Raw genomic sequence first — 17188 nt, 5'->3', positions numbered from 1 at the left:
AATGCTATGTAATCTATTTTTAATATTCAAAGCAAACTCCCCCATCCATTCATGCCACTATCCTTTATTTTGGTGAGAAATCACTTTGAAAAACACCGCCTAGCATTTCTGGCAGTGGCCATCTTAAGTAAGGGCAAATGATTCATGCGGCATTTACTTCCTGCCATTAGCTCAAGTATGCATAGTGCAGAGTGTACTTAGCTGGGAAAATCCCTTCCTCCTCTACTGAAAACTCCAGGTATGTATGACCTCATTTGCCTAGGCAGGAAACCAGGAAGTAACAGAAGAAACGTAAGACAAGTAAATATGATGTACTTTCCTATCTATTTACTAATGCTAGCAGCATGAGGATTAAAAATAATGAATGTTGATTGGGAGAGCGAATTTCCACTTTAAAGTGTCACTAAACACAAAAAATGTATCATACTGCAGTCCTCATCTGATACTATCTGTTTATCTTAATACAGCAGCATTACATAGCACATTGTGATAAATACACATAAAAATGGCCCTGATCCTGCTTCTGCTATGAGGGTGGTCCTCCGCACGCTCCTGACATGGACTGCGGTAGTACATGACAATGCACCAGCATGTATAAGCACGCAAAGCCTCCCATTCACCAGAATAAATGAATGAAAATAGGGCATTAGGATCAGCAGGCGTGGTGATTACTGGGGTTTGTAGTTTGAGGAGAGCAATGCATAGGACTGATAAGTGCCCAAAAAGCACAACTGACACTAAACTCTGATCTAAAAAAAAAATGATATTTAATTATATATTCTTAATTTAATAATATACCTTCTATTGCTCTCAGCCTCCTCCAAATCCCCACATTCCTTTTTTTGCTGCTGTGATTTGACTTCCTGTTAGAGGGTGGCTACGCTCGTTCTTCCTAGTCCCACTGTAGGAACGTAGTCACCCTCTCTTGCTTGCTCCCGAGATGGACTAGAGACTATGAACCAGTGGCGGCGCGTCCATTGGGGGCGCAGGGGCGCTGCCCCCCCCCCCCCCATCCATGCGTCCAGCTCTCTAATCTACATGCAGGGCGCCGGACACATGGATTCCAATGTTTTTTTTTTTTTTTTGAAGCACGTGATTAGAGCCAGAGGCTCTAATAGGCTTCAAAAAAGGGTGGGCTCGGGCCCCTGAGCCCACCCAGTTGTGTGACAATGGCGAATGTATATTCACTGTTATCACACTGATTCTCCTCCCAGCCATTCAGAAAGCGGGTCCTGAGACCCGTATCATGATTGGCTGAAAGGAGAGGCCATGCTTTTGGCCAAGGAGGAGAAGGAGGGAGGAGATGCAGGGAAGCCGCCGCCATCGGGAGAAGCCACCGCCACCGCTGCCTGCCCTCCACGTCAGTCCAAGATGAGTGAGCCGGCGGGGTGTGAGCTGGTGTGGTCCGGGTATGGTGGGGTCCTTCTGCCGCCCCCCCACTCCATGGAGCACCAGCCGCCACTGCTATGAACTATGGGATTTGTAGTGTGCATAGAGAAAAGTACATGATATATACACTACTCATTCCAAACAAATGTAAGTGAGGGGGAAAAGTAGAAGTTGAGGCCATTACAAGGATCCAAAAAAACACAGTAAGAAATTATTTAATAAAAAATGGATTACAGGACTATTAATTTGTGGATGTTTATGGATTATTTTTGGAGAATAAGGATATTGTTTAGGCCGCATGCACACCTGCACATGACTTTAAGCTGCATTTTTTTCTGCCAGAACTTGGTACTCTAGTATTTCTGCATGTTTATGCACATGTTTATGTGTGGTTTTTTTTAAGCGTATGAGTGTAAACTCATTCTGCTGCCCAGAATATTTTTTTTTTCTAGCCAGTAGAATAAGCTTATGCGCATATGCGCGCATTTATGCGCGTGCACACACACATACCCTTGTAAATTATGCTCATAGATGCCTCTCCAAATGCAGGTTCGGGACATTTTTTTTTTATGCTTCTGAACGCTGCGCACAAATACACGCATAAATGCTTGCATGTGCATGGTCACATTAAATAACATGCTCATGGGCATAAAAAAAAAAAAAAAAAAGATGCAGATGCCCCTAGCAGCCACATTTAATTCTACCCATGCATTTGTTTTCCCTGCCATTTTAATGTGAAAATTCCCTGCCTTTGTGAATAGTGCACGGAGAGCACATTTATGAGATTAAAAATCGATATGTATGTACAAATCTTTTGCAGATTCTAATAAACAGCTGTGATCTAGGATATTATGTTGGATTCAAATTTTTTTTAAGATGGAGCATTTAATGACATTTTGACCCCATTTACACAGGGCATTCGCCCAGCTCTCCTAAATGCCTTTCCTCCTGGCAGCAGAGTTTGGCAAAAAAATAAAAGATTGACGCGTGTAAACTTGTGTAAACGTGTCTAGACGTGTTTAGGCGCATTAAGCGCTTGTGTGGTAATTCATTTCAAAATTTATTTTGCCCTTTGAAATTAATTAAAGTGATACTAAAGTCTCGGTTTTTGTTTTTTGTTTAAAAATACCAAAAACGTTACCTTACCTGCTCTGTGTAGTTGGTTTTTCACAGGGAAGCCCTGATCCTCCTCTTCTCGGGTCCCTTACCAAAGCTCCTGGCCCCTCCCTCCTGCCGAGTGCCCCCACAGCAAGGAGCTTGCTATAGGGGCATCCGAACCGAGCCCCAGCTCCGTGTCTCCATTCAGACACGGAGCCGCAGCTTTGCCCTGCCCCCTTTCTCTCTTCGTTGGCTCGCTGACTTTGACAGCAGCGGGAGCCAATGGCGCCCTCTGCTGTCTCAGCCAATGAGACAGCCCGGACGGCTGAGGCTCTCGTGCAACATCGCTGGATCTAGATAGGCTCAGGTAAGTACTAGGGAGGCTGCTGCACACAGAAGGTTTTTCTTAATGCATAGAATGCATTAGGATAAAAAAAACTTCTGCTTTTAGAACCACTTTGAGGCTCAAGCGCTAATTGCACCTAGCAATAATGTGCGTTTAGATGTGTTTACATGCATCAAGTGTTTTTCTTCTGCCAAAACACTGCTGCTCCTGGCTGCTCTGGGAAGGTTTTTATTTTTCCTGCCTCTAATTGCCTCTAAACCCCTATGTTTGCATGGACAAATAGGCTAACATGGAGGAGTGTTTAGAGACAGAAAAAAAACCCACCAGACACCCCTAGAAGCAGCATTTTTAATGCTCATCGTGCATAAGGCTTTTAAAGTGGGGTGCACATTATCAGACAATTGGAAGAAAAATTCCGTACGAGGCATAATCGTTCGATTTTCGCACAGTGTGTACACGACTTTCGACATCCACTTCAGACTTTCCAAATGTAAGTTTCTGAAGGGGCAAACAAATGTTTCTCATATGTGAACAGAACTAATGATTTTGTGTACTGTTTTTGTATGGTTTTCCTACGAGAAAAATCAGATATGAAAGACTGCGCATGAGCAGAAACAATAAACAACAAAAAGCATTTGTCATTTGAGAATTTTAATACAATTAGTGACATCCTTGTTTTTAACCTGCTGTGAAACATCGAGAAAAACTGGAAGATTGTTCATCTGAGTTTCTTATAAGGTGTACTGGGCTTTAGGCTGAGCTTACACTTATAGGATGCGGGAACCAGAACAGTAATCGCTGTGGTTCGCAGCCATTCGCAGGGAGCAGTGTGAACTGCCTGCAAGTCAAATGCAATGCGGGAACCAGCGCAGGAATCGCTGTGGTTGGCAGCCATTCGCAGGGAGCAGTGTGAACTGCCTGCGAGTCAAATGCGATGAGGGAACCAGCACAGGAATCGCTGTGGTTTCCAGCCATTCGCAGGGAGCAGTGTGAACTGCCTGCGAGTCAAATGTGCTGCGGGAACCAGCACATGAATTGCTGTGGTTCGCAGCCATACGCAGGGAGCAGTGTGAACTGCCTGCGAGTCAAATGCGATGCGGGAACCAGCACAGGAATCGCTGTGTTTCGCAGCCATTCGCAGGGAGCAGTGTGAACTGCCTGCGAGTCAAATGCGATGCGGGAACCAGCACAGGAATCGCTGTGGTTCGCAGCCATACGCAGGGAGCAGTGTGAACTGCCTGCGAGTCAAATGCAATGCGGGAACCAGCGCAGGAATTGCTGTGGTTCGCAGCCATGCGCAGGGAGCAGTGTGAACTGCCTGCGAGTCAAATGCGATGCGGGAACCAGCACAGGAATCGCTGTGTTTCGCAGCCATTCGCAGGGAGCAGTGTGAACTGCCTGCGAGTCAAATGCGATGCGGGAACCAGCACAGGAATCGCTGTGGTTCGCAGCCATACACAGGGAGCAGTGTGAACTGCCTGTGAGTCAAATGCGATGTGGGAACCAGCACAGGAATCGCTGTGGTTCGCAGCCATTCGCAGGGAACAGTGTGAACTGCCTGTGAGTCAAACGCGATGCGGGAACCAGCACAGGAATCGCTGTGGTTCGCAGCCATTCGCAGGGAACAGTGTGAACTGCCTGCAAGTCAAATGCGATGCGGGAACCAGCACAGGAATCGCTGTGGTTCGCAGCCATTCGCAGGGAGCATTGTGAACTGCCTGCGAGTCAAACGCGATGCGAGAACCAGCACAGGAATCGCTGTGGTTCGCAGCCATTCGCAGGGAGCAGTGTGAACTGCCTGCGAGTCAAACGCGATGCGGAAACCAGCACAGGAATCGCTGTGGTTCGCAGCCATTCGCAGGGAGCAGTGTGAACTGCCTGCAAGTCAAATGGGATGCAGGAACCAGCACAGGAATCGCTGTGGTTTGCAGCCATTCGCAGGGAACAGTGTGAACTGCCTGCAAGTCAAATGCGATGCGGGAACCAGCACAGGAATCACTGTGGTTCGCAGCCATTCGCAGGGAGCAGTGTGAACTGCCTGCAAGTCAAACGCGCTGTGGGAACCAGCACAGGAATGGCTGTGGTTGGCAGCCATTCGCAGGGAGCAGTGTGAACTGCCTGCGAGTCAAATGCGCTGCGGGAACCAGCACAGGAATCGCTGTGGTTCACAGCCATTCGCAGGGAGCAGTGTGAACTGCCTGCAAGTCAAATGGGATGTGGGAACCAGCACAGGAAACGCTGTGGTTCCCGCATCGCATTTGACTCGCAGACAGTTCACACTGCTCTCTGCGAACGGCTGCCGGTGTCAATGTAAAGTTATTGGCACCCCCAAATCAGTTCCCAGAAACCAGTGCGAACTGTGAAATCGGATGGAATCAGATCACATAGATCTGAACACTCGGGTGAACAGCGGGTATAGGATTGTGTATATGGGATTGTATGGTAGGGTTGAACCAGACTTTTTTACACCTGACTAACTATGTAACTATGTAACTCATGCGATCTGATTCCAGTGCGGACCAAAAAAAGGGTCCCACACCATATGCAATGTGATTTCAAACTGTATGGCTGAATTTGCATTGCACAGACATCGCATGTGATGTGCACAGCAATGCGGTGCGAATCACATGCGATGTCTGGCATCGCATAAGTGTGAACCCAGCCTGAGTGTAACTACACGTGGTTGCTTTTTATTTTTCTACTTTATCAAAATGTATCTAAACTCCTCTTGACTGCAATCCTAACCAGCTGTAAAATGATCTGCTTAAAAAAAATAATGTATCATGTTAGCCATTAAGAAAAGCAGGAAAGTGAAGTGATGCCCTTTATAAGCTTACTAAATATATAATACTACAAAAAGAATACTCATTTTTCATTTACAGGCTTAACTAAAAAAAAAAAAAAAGTCACAGACATATAAAAGTACAGTATAGTTGGCCTGTGTCATCTGCCTACCTGTTTCCTTTGACGAAGCTAAGCCCTCCTCCCATGACACACCATCGTTCCCTGTCTACAAAATAAATCGCATGGTTTGCTGCACTTCATTCTGAGCTCAGCTGGAGCTGCCAGAACATTGCAAAGCTCGCTCTGACACAAGGCATTCCACTCTGACCTAAGCTAGGAGCTCAGCTATCTACAACATGCCTCATTACAGAAGAATCCCCTGCTCAGCAATGCCTTCCCTGTCACTGCTCCTAGTGTGGACCACTTTACTGCTCTCCATAGGTAAGTGCACTTGTATGCCTTGTTCTTGCTTCTACTTACTAGTTTACTTTACATTTCCTTTTTTTATTTTATTTCTCATTTTTATTTCTGCTAATAATGGAAACTAGCAGGCTATAGGATACTTTAGATTTTCTTTTGTCATTGTTAATTGTATTTTTTATAGTAGCTAGTGGTCTAGAAGCATTATTTATACAGAATTGCAGATTAAATATTTCATGTTTAAACAATTAGGGCTGCAAAGGAGTTTTGCATTTTCAAAGATTTTAAAAACTTTTTTGTAGTTTATGGTAGCACAGCAAACTGCTGAGAAATTGATGAGAGGTAATGCTACCCCCCAACCCTGGTTTATTTGGTTTATTGGAGAAAAATGATAGTAAAGTGATAGTTTAGTTATTCAAATGCCTCTGTGTGCTCCATGTAGTATCCTTGGACATGTACAGATACCTTATAGATATATTATTCATAAACGTGACTGTCATCTCATGTCATTGGGCACCTTAGCTCACCACACACATTACAATCTGTACGATGTCCTTTAGTAAATATGTAATGCAAAGGCCTATCTAATTGCATACAAATTGATTAGGTAGGTTAGGTAGGTCTTCATACTACACAGTGTTGGTAGATTTAAAGTAGATTGTATAGTCAGGTTATAACGTGTATGGTGAGCCTTAACGTCTTTTCAGATTAATCTCATCAGACATCTTTGGATACTTTATAGGTATATCATTTAGAAATTTTACTGTCATCTCATGTCAATAGACAGGGGATTATTTACTAAAACTGGAGAATGCAAAATCTGGTGCATCTCTGCATAGAAGCCAATCAGCTTCCAGGTTTTATTGCCACAGCTTAACTGAACAAGCTGAAGCTAGAAGCTGATTGGCTAATCAGCTTCCAGCTTTTATTGCCACGGCTTAACTAAACAAGCTGAAGCTAGAAGCTGATTGGCTACCATGCACAGCTGCACTAGACTCTGAGTACACTAGTTTTAGACCCCATTCACACTAGCGCGACTTGTCAGGTGACTTGGTCGCCTGAAAAGTCACGGTGGGTCGCTCGCCATTGAATAGTACAAGACCCGTTCTAATAGGAGCAACACAAGTCGCTCCGACTTAGAAAAAGGGTCCTGTACTACTTTGGGGCAACCTGGAGGCGACTTGCATTGACTTCAATGATATGAAGTCCGTGCATGTCGCACCGAGGTCGCGGTGCACAGCGACTTCACAGGTCGCCCCAGCAAGTCGCGTCGCCCCTGTCTGAACGGGGTCTTAGTAAACTCCCCCTTAAAGTTTCATCAGAATAGTCTTGCTGAATGATGCAGTACCCAACAATCTCTTGAATAAGCAATAAATCTCTTCCTCCCATTCAAGTCTATGCAGCAGAATAATTAGTAATATTTTCTGCTGCAAAAATGTATTGCAGCATTGTATAACTCTGGGAGATTGATCACATAAGACTTCTTATCTCTGTGCAGTTTGATTTCCTGCATGTGTTAGGTCCCCTGAATGGTAATGTGAAACATGCAAAGTAATCAATTGCAGCCGATTTAAAGCAAATTAATCACACTACTAAAAATGACACATTTTTGTGGCTGAGGACGTAGTCAGAGTATTATCCTTAGATAATGTACTGGGATAAGCTGAAACTTGTAGCATGTCCGAGCATGTCAGGAATACGTAAGGAGGAAGGCATGTCAGTGGATGGAGGATTCATCAGCAAGTTTATGAATGAAACCCCCCCCCCCCCCCCCAGTACACTGGCAAGGAAATAGGACAACTGTTTAGTGTGTCATGTTTATAAATAAATGACCAAGGACCACAGAAGGGATAGTGCGTAATGTTTAAACATAAGATCAAAGACCAATGAGGGGATCATTTTATTGTGTAAAGTTTATAAATATAAGTTAAAGGACCCCGAAATGGGGACTTTTACATAAGCATACAGCCGTGTCTTCTTATTGTTGTCAATGGGCACTGCCAGGAAAGCTGACGACCCTTTTTTCAAGACCCCTGTAGTGTCTCAAGTAGCTCAGTAAATTTGATTATTCTACAAGGAATCATTTATAAAGTGAAGTTACCTTTAGCAAGCTATAAGAGATCAGATTGCTGTATTCAGCTGAGATTAGAGATGACTGTTTGGTTGCCATGGAATATTGTACTTTGCACTTTGGTCTTACTTTTCTCTTTTATTATTTTCCTCTTCTATTCTGTATGTTCTCGTTATTCAACAAGAAAAAGTTGAAGCAATTAGAATTTATATTTATGTCAGCTAAATCCAGTCAATGGAAATGTGATTGGATTCCTTGAATTACAGCAGTGTGATCTTTGTGCCACATTACTAAAAGTGAAAAAATGTTGTGTTCTATTTTTTAAGTGCTTCTAAAGAAATGTAATGCATAACCAAAATAGTTTTCTATTGGAATCCAGAGATTTGTCATTTGGCTTATGATAATGTTACATACAGGAAATTATAAATATGTTAGACTATAGCCGCTTACAGTGGGAGCAAACCACCACACAAAAATGCCCAGTTCTGGGCCTCCAGGAATTATTTTCTATAATGTACAAGTATGCATGGTATATTTGCACATTATTGCAAATCTACCCAGCAAAGTGATCCCTTCCAGCACTGCCGGAACTTCCATCTTCATCCGGTCTTCTTCCGGATTTACAGTCTTCACCCTCTTGATTGGCCGGGCCTGGATGACGTAACCACTGGACATGTGCACGGGAGTTACTTTGTCCTGGCACAGAACCATGCCAAGACTGTACACTGAGCTGCACAGGCACGACAGGTGGGTTAAAGTATTTATGAGAAAAGAGACATACAGAACCTACCTGTCAGTGTTTTTGAAAAAAAAAATAGTTTACTTCTACCTTAAATTTCAATTCACTTAATCACTCGGTTAAGAGTTTGCACTTTCTCCCTGTGCTTGCATAGTTTTCTTCTAGGTGCCCTGGCTGCTTTAGTAAATCAAAAACATACTGGTTGCTTAATTGGCTTGAAACCAAAAAAGCAACAGTGTGGGCAAGTTGGGTATGATAGACTGTAAGCTCCTTTGGGTGACAGGAATTGATGTGGTTCTATGTACTCTGTAAAGAGCTGCATTAAATATTAGTGTAATATACACTAAATAACACTAAATTAATAAATAGGGTAGATAGCATTGAAATCTAATTAGAGCATTTGGCATCACATTTCTCTTCTATAAATATGTTAGCTTATTGTTCCAAATCATTTTATGAACTGTAGCAATTCTGGATTTTATTTTACACGTTAATTGTATTTAGGGGAAAAAATATTCACTACCGATTAAGAATGGCTTTCTCATAAGAGTAATTCTTTTTTCAATCTACAGCAAACAGAAGCCAAGTGCACGGTGTTGTAATAACAACCACCGAGTCCCATGCTAGTGTGACGGTGCCTGGAGAAGGAGATGGCCTCCCTGACGGTATTAAGGAATTTTACGACCTCGACCACGAAGAAGAGAGCGATGATGAAGATAACGAAGAACACTTCCCAGTCAAAGGCTTCTTCATAGACGATGATTCAATACTTGGTAAGAGGGTAGATGTATCTAAGTTTTAACACTGCTTAGTTCTATATGCTGTAATAAGCTAAATCTAACATATTTTACATTGAGTTTTATAAAACTTCTTTGCTGTTTCAAGCTAAGTAAAATTGTAGGTAGTAGTAAAAGAAAGCTCTAAAAATGGTGTTTAAATCACATGTGTATAAAGCAGTTCAAACCTGTATGAACTTGCTAAAAGCCTAGGAGTAAGAGCAATAAACTAAGAAATGGTATGCATTATGTCATTTCTAGCTTGGCTTTCACTAGATCACGCAGATCTTTTCTTTAAAGTAGAACTAAAGTCCTGCTGTAAAAACTTGAGAGCAGGCAGGCTTTTTTTGCAGAAGAGACATGCACTGCATGTGCAGCTTAGCTTACACTGCCTGGCCAGTCTCCGAGTGTCGGGATGACAGTTTCCTGTGCATGCACAGGAATGAAGTCATCCCCCACCGGCCAATGAAGAGGTCCAGATGCTGGCGCCAGCAAAGGACTGTGGGACAGGCAAGTATGGAGACTTTAGTTCCACTTTAACAGCTTACAAATCAGAGTGCAAAAAGATATAGGGGTTAATGTACTAAAACTAGAGAGTGCAAAATCTGGTGTGGCTCTGCATAGCAACCAATCAACTTTCATTTTTTATCAAAGCTTAACTGAACAAGCTGAAGTTAGAAGCTGATTGGCTACCATGCACAGCTGCACCAGATTTTGCACTCCGCAGTTTTAATAAATCAACCCCCATTGTGTGGCTTATAGCAACCAGTTCAACATTCACCTTTTATTCTTCCATTTCGAGTCACAAAATAGGAACTCTGATTAGTTACCCAAAACAACACAATTTTCATTCCCTGTAGGCATTATACCTGACCCCCAGATGCAGAAAAAAGTGTCACCAGTCATGAGGGAAAGATGCAAACTGCCATTGCTGACCTATAAAAAAAATCCTAGTTCCTTGGTTGATCTACTACACTACTATGGTTAATACTTTATAAACCCCTGACCCAGAACAAGTATGCTAATCGTCGGTTTTGATTGGAAAATTTGCAGTGGTTCTTTCTATTTATATGCCTGTTCTGCATCAATGATTTGCTTTGTGAATCCAGAGACTCAGCATGACAGCAAGGGAACATGAATTCTTAGAAGTAGAAGCCAGCAACGGCAAACTCTATTTGTCTCTCATTTTTTGTCCAATTGTTATTAATTAGCAAAATTGTTATTAAAGTAACCTTTTTAAAATAAAAGTCAAGCATAAAGTAGACACAAGCAATTGATGAGAAACAGGAATAACTCAATACTTTGAAAAAGTATATGACACTTACTTCTGCCTACGCAAAATATGTCTACAAACCAAGAACTCTACAATATTAATATTTAGTATCTTATTTTTATTATTACACTGTATCAGAAAGTCTGCTATCCGTCATTTAATGATCTGGAGCTGTGTGGGCCCTGAACACATTGCAGAGGTTTGTGGCACTGCCAGGAGTGAATCATATAATGGAACACTTACTCAGTACCTTCTCGTCTGCATCTGGGACGCCATGTGTCTAACATTTGGTTTTTTTTTGTTTTTGTCTGTGGATTCAAACTGCTAAAGCTGAAGCAACAACTGCAATAATTTCTACATTTTATAAATGCTTAATGTATAACAAAAGCCATATATTTTTGTGTATATAACCAAAAGAATAGGAGTAATAAATAGCTGTGAGAAATCTCAAATATAAAGAGGGAGAGTCACTCTTTGGGATACTCACATAATAGGGTGTCTTTTATATGCTTAGATGTTGCTTTAGGCACACCATATTGACACAGATTAGCACCTTGCTAAGTATATATTATTTCCACCTTTTCGCAGGTGAATATTTAGGAAGTGAAGAAACCCTTTAAAACACATTTTTATGGACTGTACCATTCTCTGAAAGTAATTATATACCTGATTTCTAACATGCATCACTTTTAATAAAGGGTCTAAGTGGTATCCAGTATACTATGAAATCAATTTACAAACTGTACCGGCTGTCACATCCTAGGATATTGCTATCTGATGGTAATTGTTGGGTCCTCAGAGGATTCTAGGATTATTGCCTGTTGTATACAGCATTACCACAAAACAGTTGTAAGTTGAAATCAGGAGCAATGGGGTTTATTTATTAAAACTGGAGAGTGCAAAATTTTGTGCAGCTTTGAATGTTAACCAATCAGCTTTGTTCAATTAGGCTTTGACAAAAGAACCTGGAAGCTGATTGGTTTCTATGCAGAGCTGCACCAGATTTTCACACTCCAGTTTTAGTAAATCAATCCCAATGAGTACCTATTCTGGAATATGAGGGATATATAGTAGTTGATTTACTAAAAGTAGAGAGTGCAAAATCTGGTGCAGCTGTGCATGGTAGCCAATCAGCTTCTACCTACAGCATGTTCAATAAAGATCTGAAAAAAAAAACCTGGAAGCTGATTGGTCTCATTACAGAGCTACACCAGATTTTGCACTTTCCAGTTTTCCTCAACCACATAAAGTACTTAAATTGGGCACACAATGGACATCCTTCAACTGAAAATCTAAGGGCTGGGTAGAAAATTGTCAACTGAACTGCGACAGCATCCAATCAGATGCAGCTGCTAGTCAGGTATTCTGACAGGTTCTGGCTGCAGCTGTCAAAATACGATAAACACAGCAGTAGATTCCTCCATCCCTGCTGTATAGCATAGATGGGGTAATCTGTTAGATTATTTTCTTTAAGCCCACAGGTTGAATGAATATAATCTATGCATGTATACCAAGCTTTAGGCAGATTTACACAAGGAAAGAAGTAATACAAGTTTTCAGAACTACTATTAGATGGATAAAAAGAATCTTAATTAATTCTACAAATTTTTGGGCAAGCAAAGCATTTACTATTCCTGCATTTTAGCCATATTTGCCTATTGGGTTGGAGTTATCCCTTTAATAACATCAAACCAGCAGCAGATAGCACTGTAAATCCTAATTTATTAGCGTCCATCAAATGTCCTGAACAAGATTAGGCTGCGGGGGAGCATAGTGATATAGTAAACCAATGTGAACATATAGGATTACTGTGTTTGAATGTGGATGAAGGGAAATAGAGTGTTTAAAGCCTCACCTTAGTGACTCAACGCATGGTAATGAAACGTGTCTAGCACAATCTCCCAGTGACATGACCTCCTCCCAACCCTGCCTCCAGGGCTTATGTGTACACAGATTTTAGTCATTCCTGAAAAAGTGACACTTCCGATTCAGAGCAATGCAAATAAAGACTACTAGCTTGGGGGGAAGGGGTCAGGTTAGAAGCTATGTATGTTCCCAGCGGCGTTTGTGAGAGCTAGGTATGTAGTTTGGTAGGAGCCCCGCTTATATTAATCATTATCATGTTGCGTAGGATGAAAAATATAATGTCACAATCACATACATTCTTATGGGCAATTAATAACTGTTGCTGCAGATCTTTTAGTTACATACAGTATACAGACAAAAATTGGTAGCCTTGCAAAATAATATTTTGCAAAGTAAATGATTTGAACTGATTGAGACATTTTCAATTAGCTTGAATTGACTGAATTTTCTGCGTATTGTCTCAAAATAGAAAAGCCTATGTTTTTTATGTTAAGGAAAAGCATGCTGAGGGAAACAAAGGCTGCAATTTCCAAACTCCATCTACCGTGATTCTGGCTTTTGCTCCAGGTTAATTACTCATAAGGTTTTGAAGCCACTGAGTTAGCATTACCCAGACCTAGTATTTTCCAAAGGAAATGTCAGCAATAGCAGTCTAAATTTGCTTCTCATTAGGGGTTTCCCCTTTAGATATCAGATGGCAATTGAAGGTTAAGACATTAAGTAATTCTGAATCAACTGAAGTATATATGCTTGGGATGAAAAATCTAGTCTATGATAAATGCTTCTGACCCTGTATGTAATGTATATTTACACAGAACATCCATTTCAGAGAAGTTTTGATGTAGGCCTGTATGTCCAAGTCTATGAAGGATTTAGTTGTCCATGCTGGGCAATCCTTCCTTGCCATATGAGGGCTCCTTATTTAATTAATGTTAATAAAGACCTAATTCATTTTAATAAAGCATCCAGCTTTAAATACTGTTTAAAATACTTTGTGTCTACTACTGCTTATGAATACTAAAAATGCTAACTGATTTTTTTTTTCACTTACCAGTGCAACCAGTAATCAAGCCAGAAAATACAGATGCATCAACAGTTACAAAAAGCAAAAAAAATGAAAAGAAAAATGGAGAAAAGAAGAAGAAAAAGGGATCAAAAAAGGGAAATAAGAAGAAGAAGCTGCAGAATCCCTGTCTAACCACACATAAAAACTTCTGCATACACGGTGAATGTAGATTCCTGGAAAAGGTTCCAGAAGTCTCATGCAAGTGAGTTTTATAACTTTACAATATGTTTTGAATTAACTCCCGTATACTTATGTCTCTTATACAACTCTCTACACTATAGTCCATTTTTCTATGCCACCCACCATACTGTTTTAATTTTTCTGCTGATTCATCAGTGTTCTGAGATGGTTGAACTCATTCTATTGCATTCTTCATAATTTAAAATACTGTAGGTCAATAATTTATTCTTAGTAATTGGTGGGGTGAATGTCCACAAACTCAAGGTGTGGAGAATAAACCTACAGAGCCCTTGAGAATTATAAAAACTAGTGAATCAACTCTTGATCATGAAGATGATCTAAGGAAGAGCTATTCAAATGTATTCAGTATCAGTGTAAAGAGCAGTAATGACTGTCATGACTTCTTTTTGTACTGCTCTGCTGATTCAGCCTATTAGTCTTACCTATAATAACAGCATTCCTTTTGTGAGCAAAAGGGCCTCCCTATATAGTTAAGCCTCACACTTTCTGTACGTGAATAGCTGCTTATAAAAAAATGAATGTGAAAGCAGTTAATGAATACACTCTGCTTTTCCTAGAATGTAATGCAGAGATGAGATCACACTGCATTCCATGGATGACAAACCTTTGGAACTGTGCTCTGCCTTTGCGAAATTCTATTTTAGGCAGTGCCGTGTTAGAGTCTTTTCTTATGTCCACAATAACCCTAACGTTTGTATGGCAAGCGTATTTTTAGTGCTGTATAGAGTATGTATAGAGTGTTAACATTAAGGTTTTTATCTTTCCTTAGATGCCAGCAAAACTTCTTTGGTGAGCGGTGCAGCGAACAGTCTATGACATCTGCAAAAGAAAAACTAAGCGACATAACCACAACAACAGTATTAGCAGTTATAGCTGTCTTACTATCAACTCTCAGCATCACTGCCATCATCATCATCATTGTAGTACAGTAAGTATAACACTACCATTTTTATTGTTTCTTTTGGGGAATAAGTGGTACGAGACTATGTGTAACTTTCAATATTTTACAGTAAAAAAGGGAAATACATTTTAACCCTGTCCGTAGATGAGCTAGTGAAAGTCAGTATTTAAAAGAATAGGCAGGCATAACAACTGAAGGAGAGATAATCAAAATCATGCACTGTCTCTAGAAATCAGGAGGCGATGATTACACAAAATGTGACCAGATTAGGAAAAATCACTTCCTTCTTTAAGCACTACCCTTCTAGGCCCATGTATCTGGATAGGTGTGCCAAACCATGGGTAAAAGATAAGACCCTTTTCAAACAAGCGGCTGTGTTTGACCCACAATTATGCAGATCAAAAACTAACTGCAATGTTTCCCTGCGGGTGGCCTGATGTAAGTTGACATGTGTCTACCTAAATCCGTCCACATCCGGGTCTGTTGAGGTTCATCAAACTGAATACAATAGGTTTGCACCTAGGTCAACTTTTGTCCTGATGTGTGTTGATATAGGCAGACATATTCGCTTACATTTGGCCGCAAATAGGGATTATATGAGTCTGTTTTTCCTTCATCATAAGAAACACACAAGTGGACACAGTCGGGGTTCAGTCTAAGATTCCATATCTCTTCTGATCTGACACAGCAGGGGTTCAGTCCAGGATTCCATACTGAGGCAGAATGGAGGGTGCCCATGTAAAAGGGGTCTTACAGTTTTAAGGCCTGATTTACTTTTTTGGAACGTACAAATAACTTGTGACCTCACATTTTAGTAAATCAGGCCTAAAGTCTTCATAAATCCTACTAAATATTACGTTTAAAGCCTAACTCCAGACAGTGCATTTTTAAACTTAGGATGGAGTGTGGTTAGATTAGGTTCTAATTTATATTTAAATTAGATCAGCATTTTATTTTTTATCTATGACCCAATTAGGTAGATTTTCTCCAGGAAAATAAATGGAGGGACCAGTTGTCACCAAGACAGGAAGGCACTGGGAGAAATAAAATATTTTCTGACAACATTTTTTTTTCATACAAATTATCTTATGTAAATGCCTAACTTCATCTTTTTCTGCTCATGTCTTTTCATTGCTAGGCAGTAAGTGAAATGCTGTGGTTATGGTGCTTAGGAGTTGTATTAATTAGGATATTGTCTTTTTTAGCACACGAAGGAAATATTCATCCTATCAATATGAAGCAGAGGAAAAAAAGAAACTAGGACATGAAAATGGAAGTGATGAAGTTGAGGTTTGAAGGAAATGGTGAGTGTTTTAATATGAAACTTTTAATACTGCATATGTCATTGTCCTTGGTCATCGTTTCCTTTGCCCCTTACAGTCAATATAATATGTTGGCAGAGTGAAAAGCTTTAAATCTTTTGCTCCTTTTCCCCCCATTTTCTAATTTAATTGCATTAGATTTCTGAAGCAGGGGAAAGGTTGCCTTTTTCTCCATGTAGGACCTCCTTAATGATAAAGATTTCTACTTGTCAAAAAAAAAGGAGGAAAACCCTATGCAGAATAAATAGGAAAAACAACCATTTTTAGATCTGTGACAAATATACTGCAAAATTATGGCCGAAATATTATTGTTTATTGTAAGAATCATTACATTCATCCATCACTTTCATGTTACTAGTTTACATTAAAAAAAAAAAAAGACTGGCAATTTAGATACAGCAGTTCATCTTTGAAAAACAATTATACATGTTAATTTTCTTCTGTTACTCTGGAAAACAGGTCCCAAGAATCTGAAATAACATGTTCTCTTTTCTTGATTTTAGGTTGCACCCTGAATTCCAGAAGAAGCACTGCCATACAATGTGACCCTAAAAATAATATATTTTTTTATTGCCATAATTTATTTTTATTTAATATTTTTAATGTTTTGTTGTATGTGTATGCTTATAATTATTGTTATTATTATTATTATTATTATTATTATTACTACATTAAACATTTTTTATATAAAAGTTCCTTATGTTTTGTGGTGTATTCATCAGGTATAATTAAATTGGCAGGAAGTTCAATCTTGGAATTTCTACATTGAAGAGAAAACTATTTATAATTTATGTGACAGATTCAGGGTTGCCTATCATTGTTTAAAACAAAAATGCTTACCAGAAGATATGATGAATACCTGACCATCACTAGAGATCAACAAATCTGCCTGGGTTCAGTTTGAGAACAGTTTTGCAAATCTTGCTCAAAGTTAAT

General features: G+C 40.2%; 1 protein-coding gene across 1 annotated transcript; it reads left to right on the top strand.

Moving 5' to 3' along the window:
- Positions 1 to 5884: 5884 nt before the first annotated feature.
- On the top strand, positions 5885 to 16919 carry AREG (amphiregulin). Its single transcript, XM_082253847.1, has 6 exons — positions 5885 to 6058; positions 9420 to 9620; positions 13817 to 14030; positions 14799 to 14957; positions 16136 to 16234; positions 16756 to 16919. The coding sequence occupies exons 1-5, from the start codon at positions 5974 to 5976 to the stop codon at positions 16224 to 16226; spliced, it is 750 nt and encodes a 249-aa protein (XP_082109973.1). The 5' UTR covers positions 5885 to 5973; the 3' UTR covers positions 16227 to 16234; positions 16756 to 16919.
- Positions 16920 to 17188: the final 269 nt, after the last annotated feature.

This window comes from Pelophylax lessonae, assembly GCF_965119305.1.
Source record: "Pelophylax lessonae genome assembly, chromosome: 1".
NCBI classification, from domain to species: Eukaryota; Metazoa; Chordata; class Amphibia; order Anura; family Ranidae; genus Pelophylax; species Pelophylax lessonae.
This window is presented reverse-complemented; position numbering and strand designations above follow the sequence as displayed.

Bases quoted from the DNA above. Each gene is read 5' to 3' on its own strand.
- AREG (XM_082253847.1), top strand. From the start codon at position 5,974: ATGCCTCATTACAGAAGAATCCCCTGCTCAGCAATGCCTTCCCTGTCA. The intron at 14,031-14,798 runs GTGAGTTTTATA...ATCTTTCCTTAG, and splicing joins GTTCCAGAAGTCTCATGCAA to ATGCCAGCAAAACTTCTTTG. The intron at 14,958-16,135 runs GTAAGTATAACA...TGTCTTTTTTAG, and splicing joins ATCATCATCATTGTAGTACA to CACACGAAGGAAATATTCAT.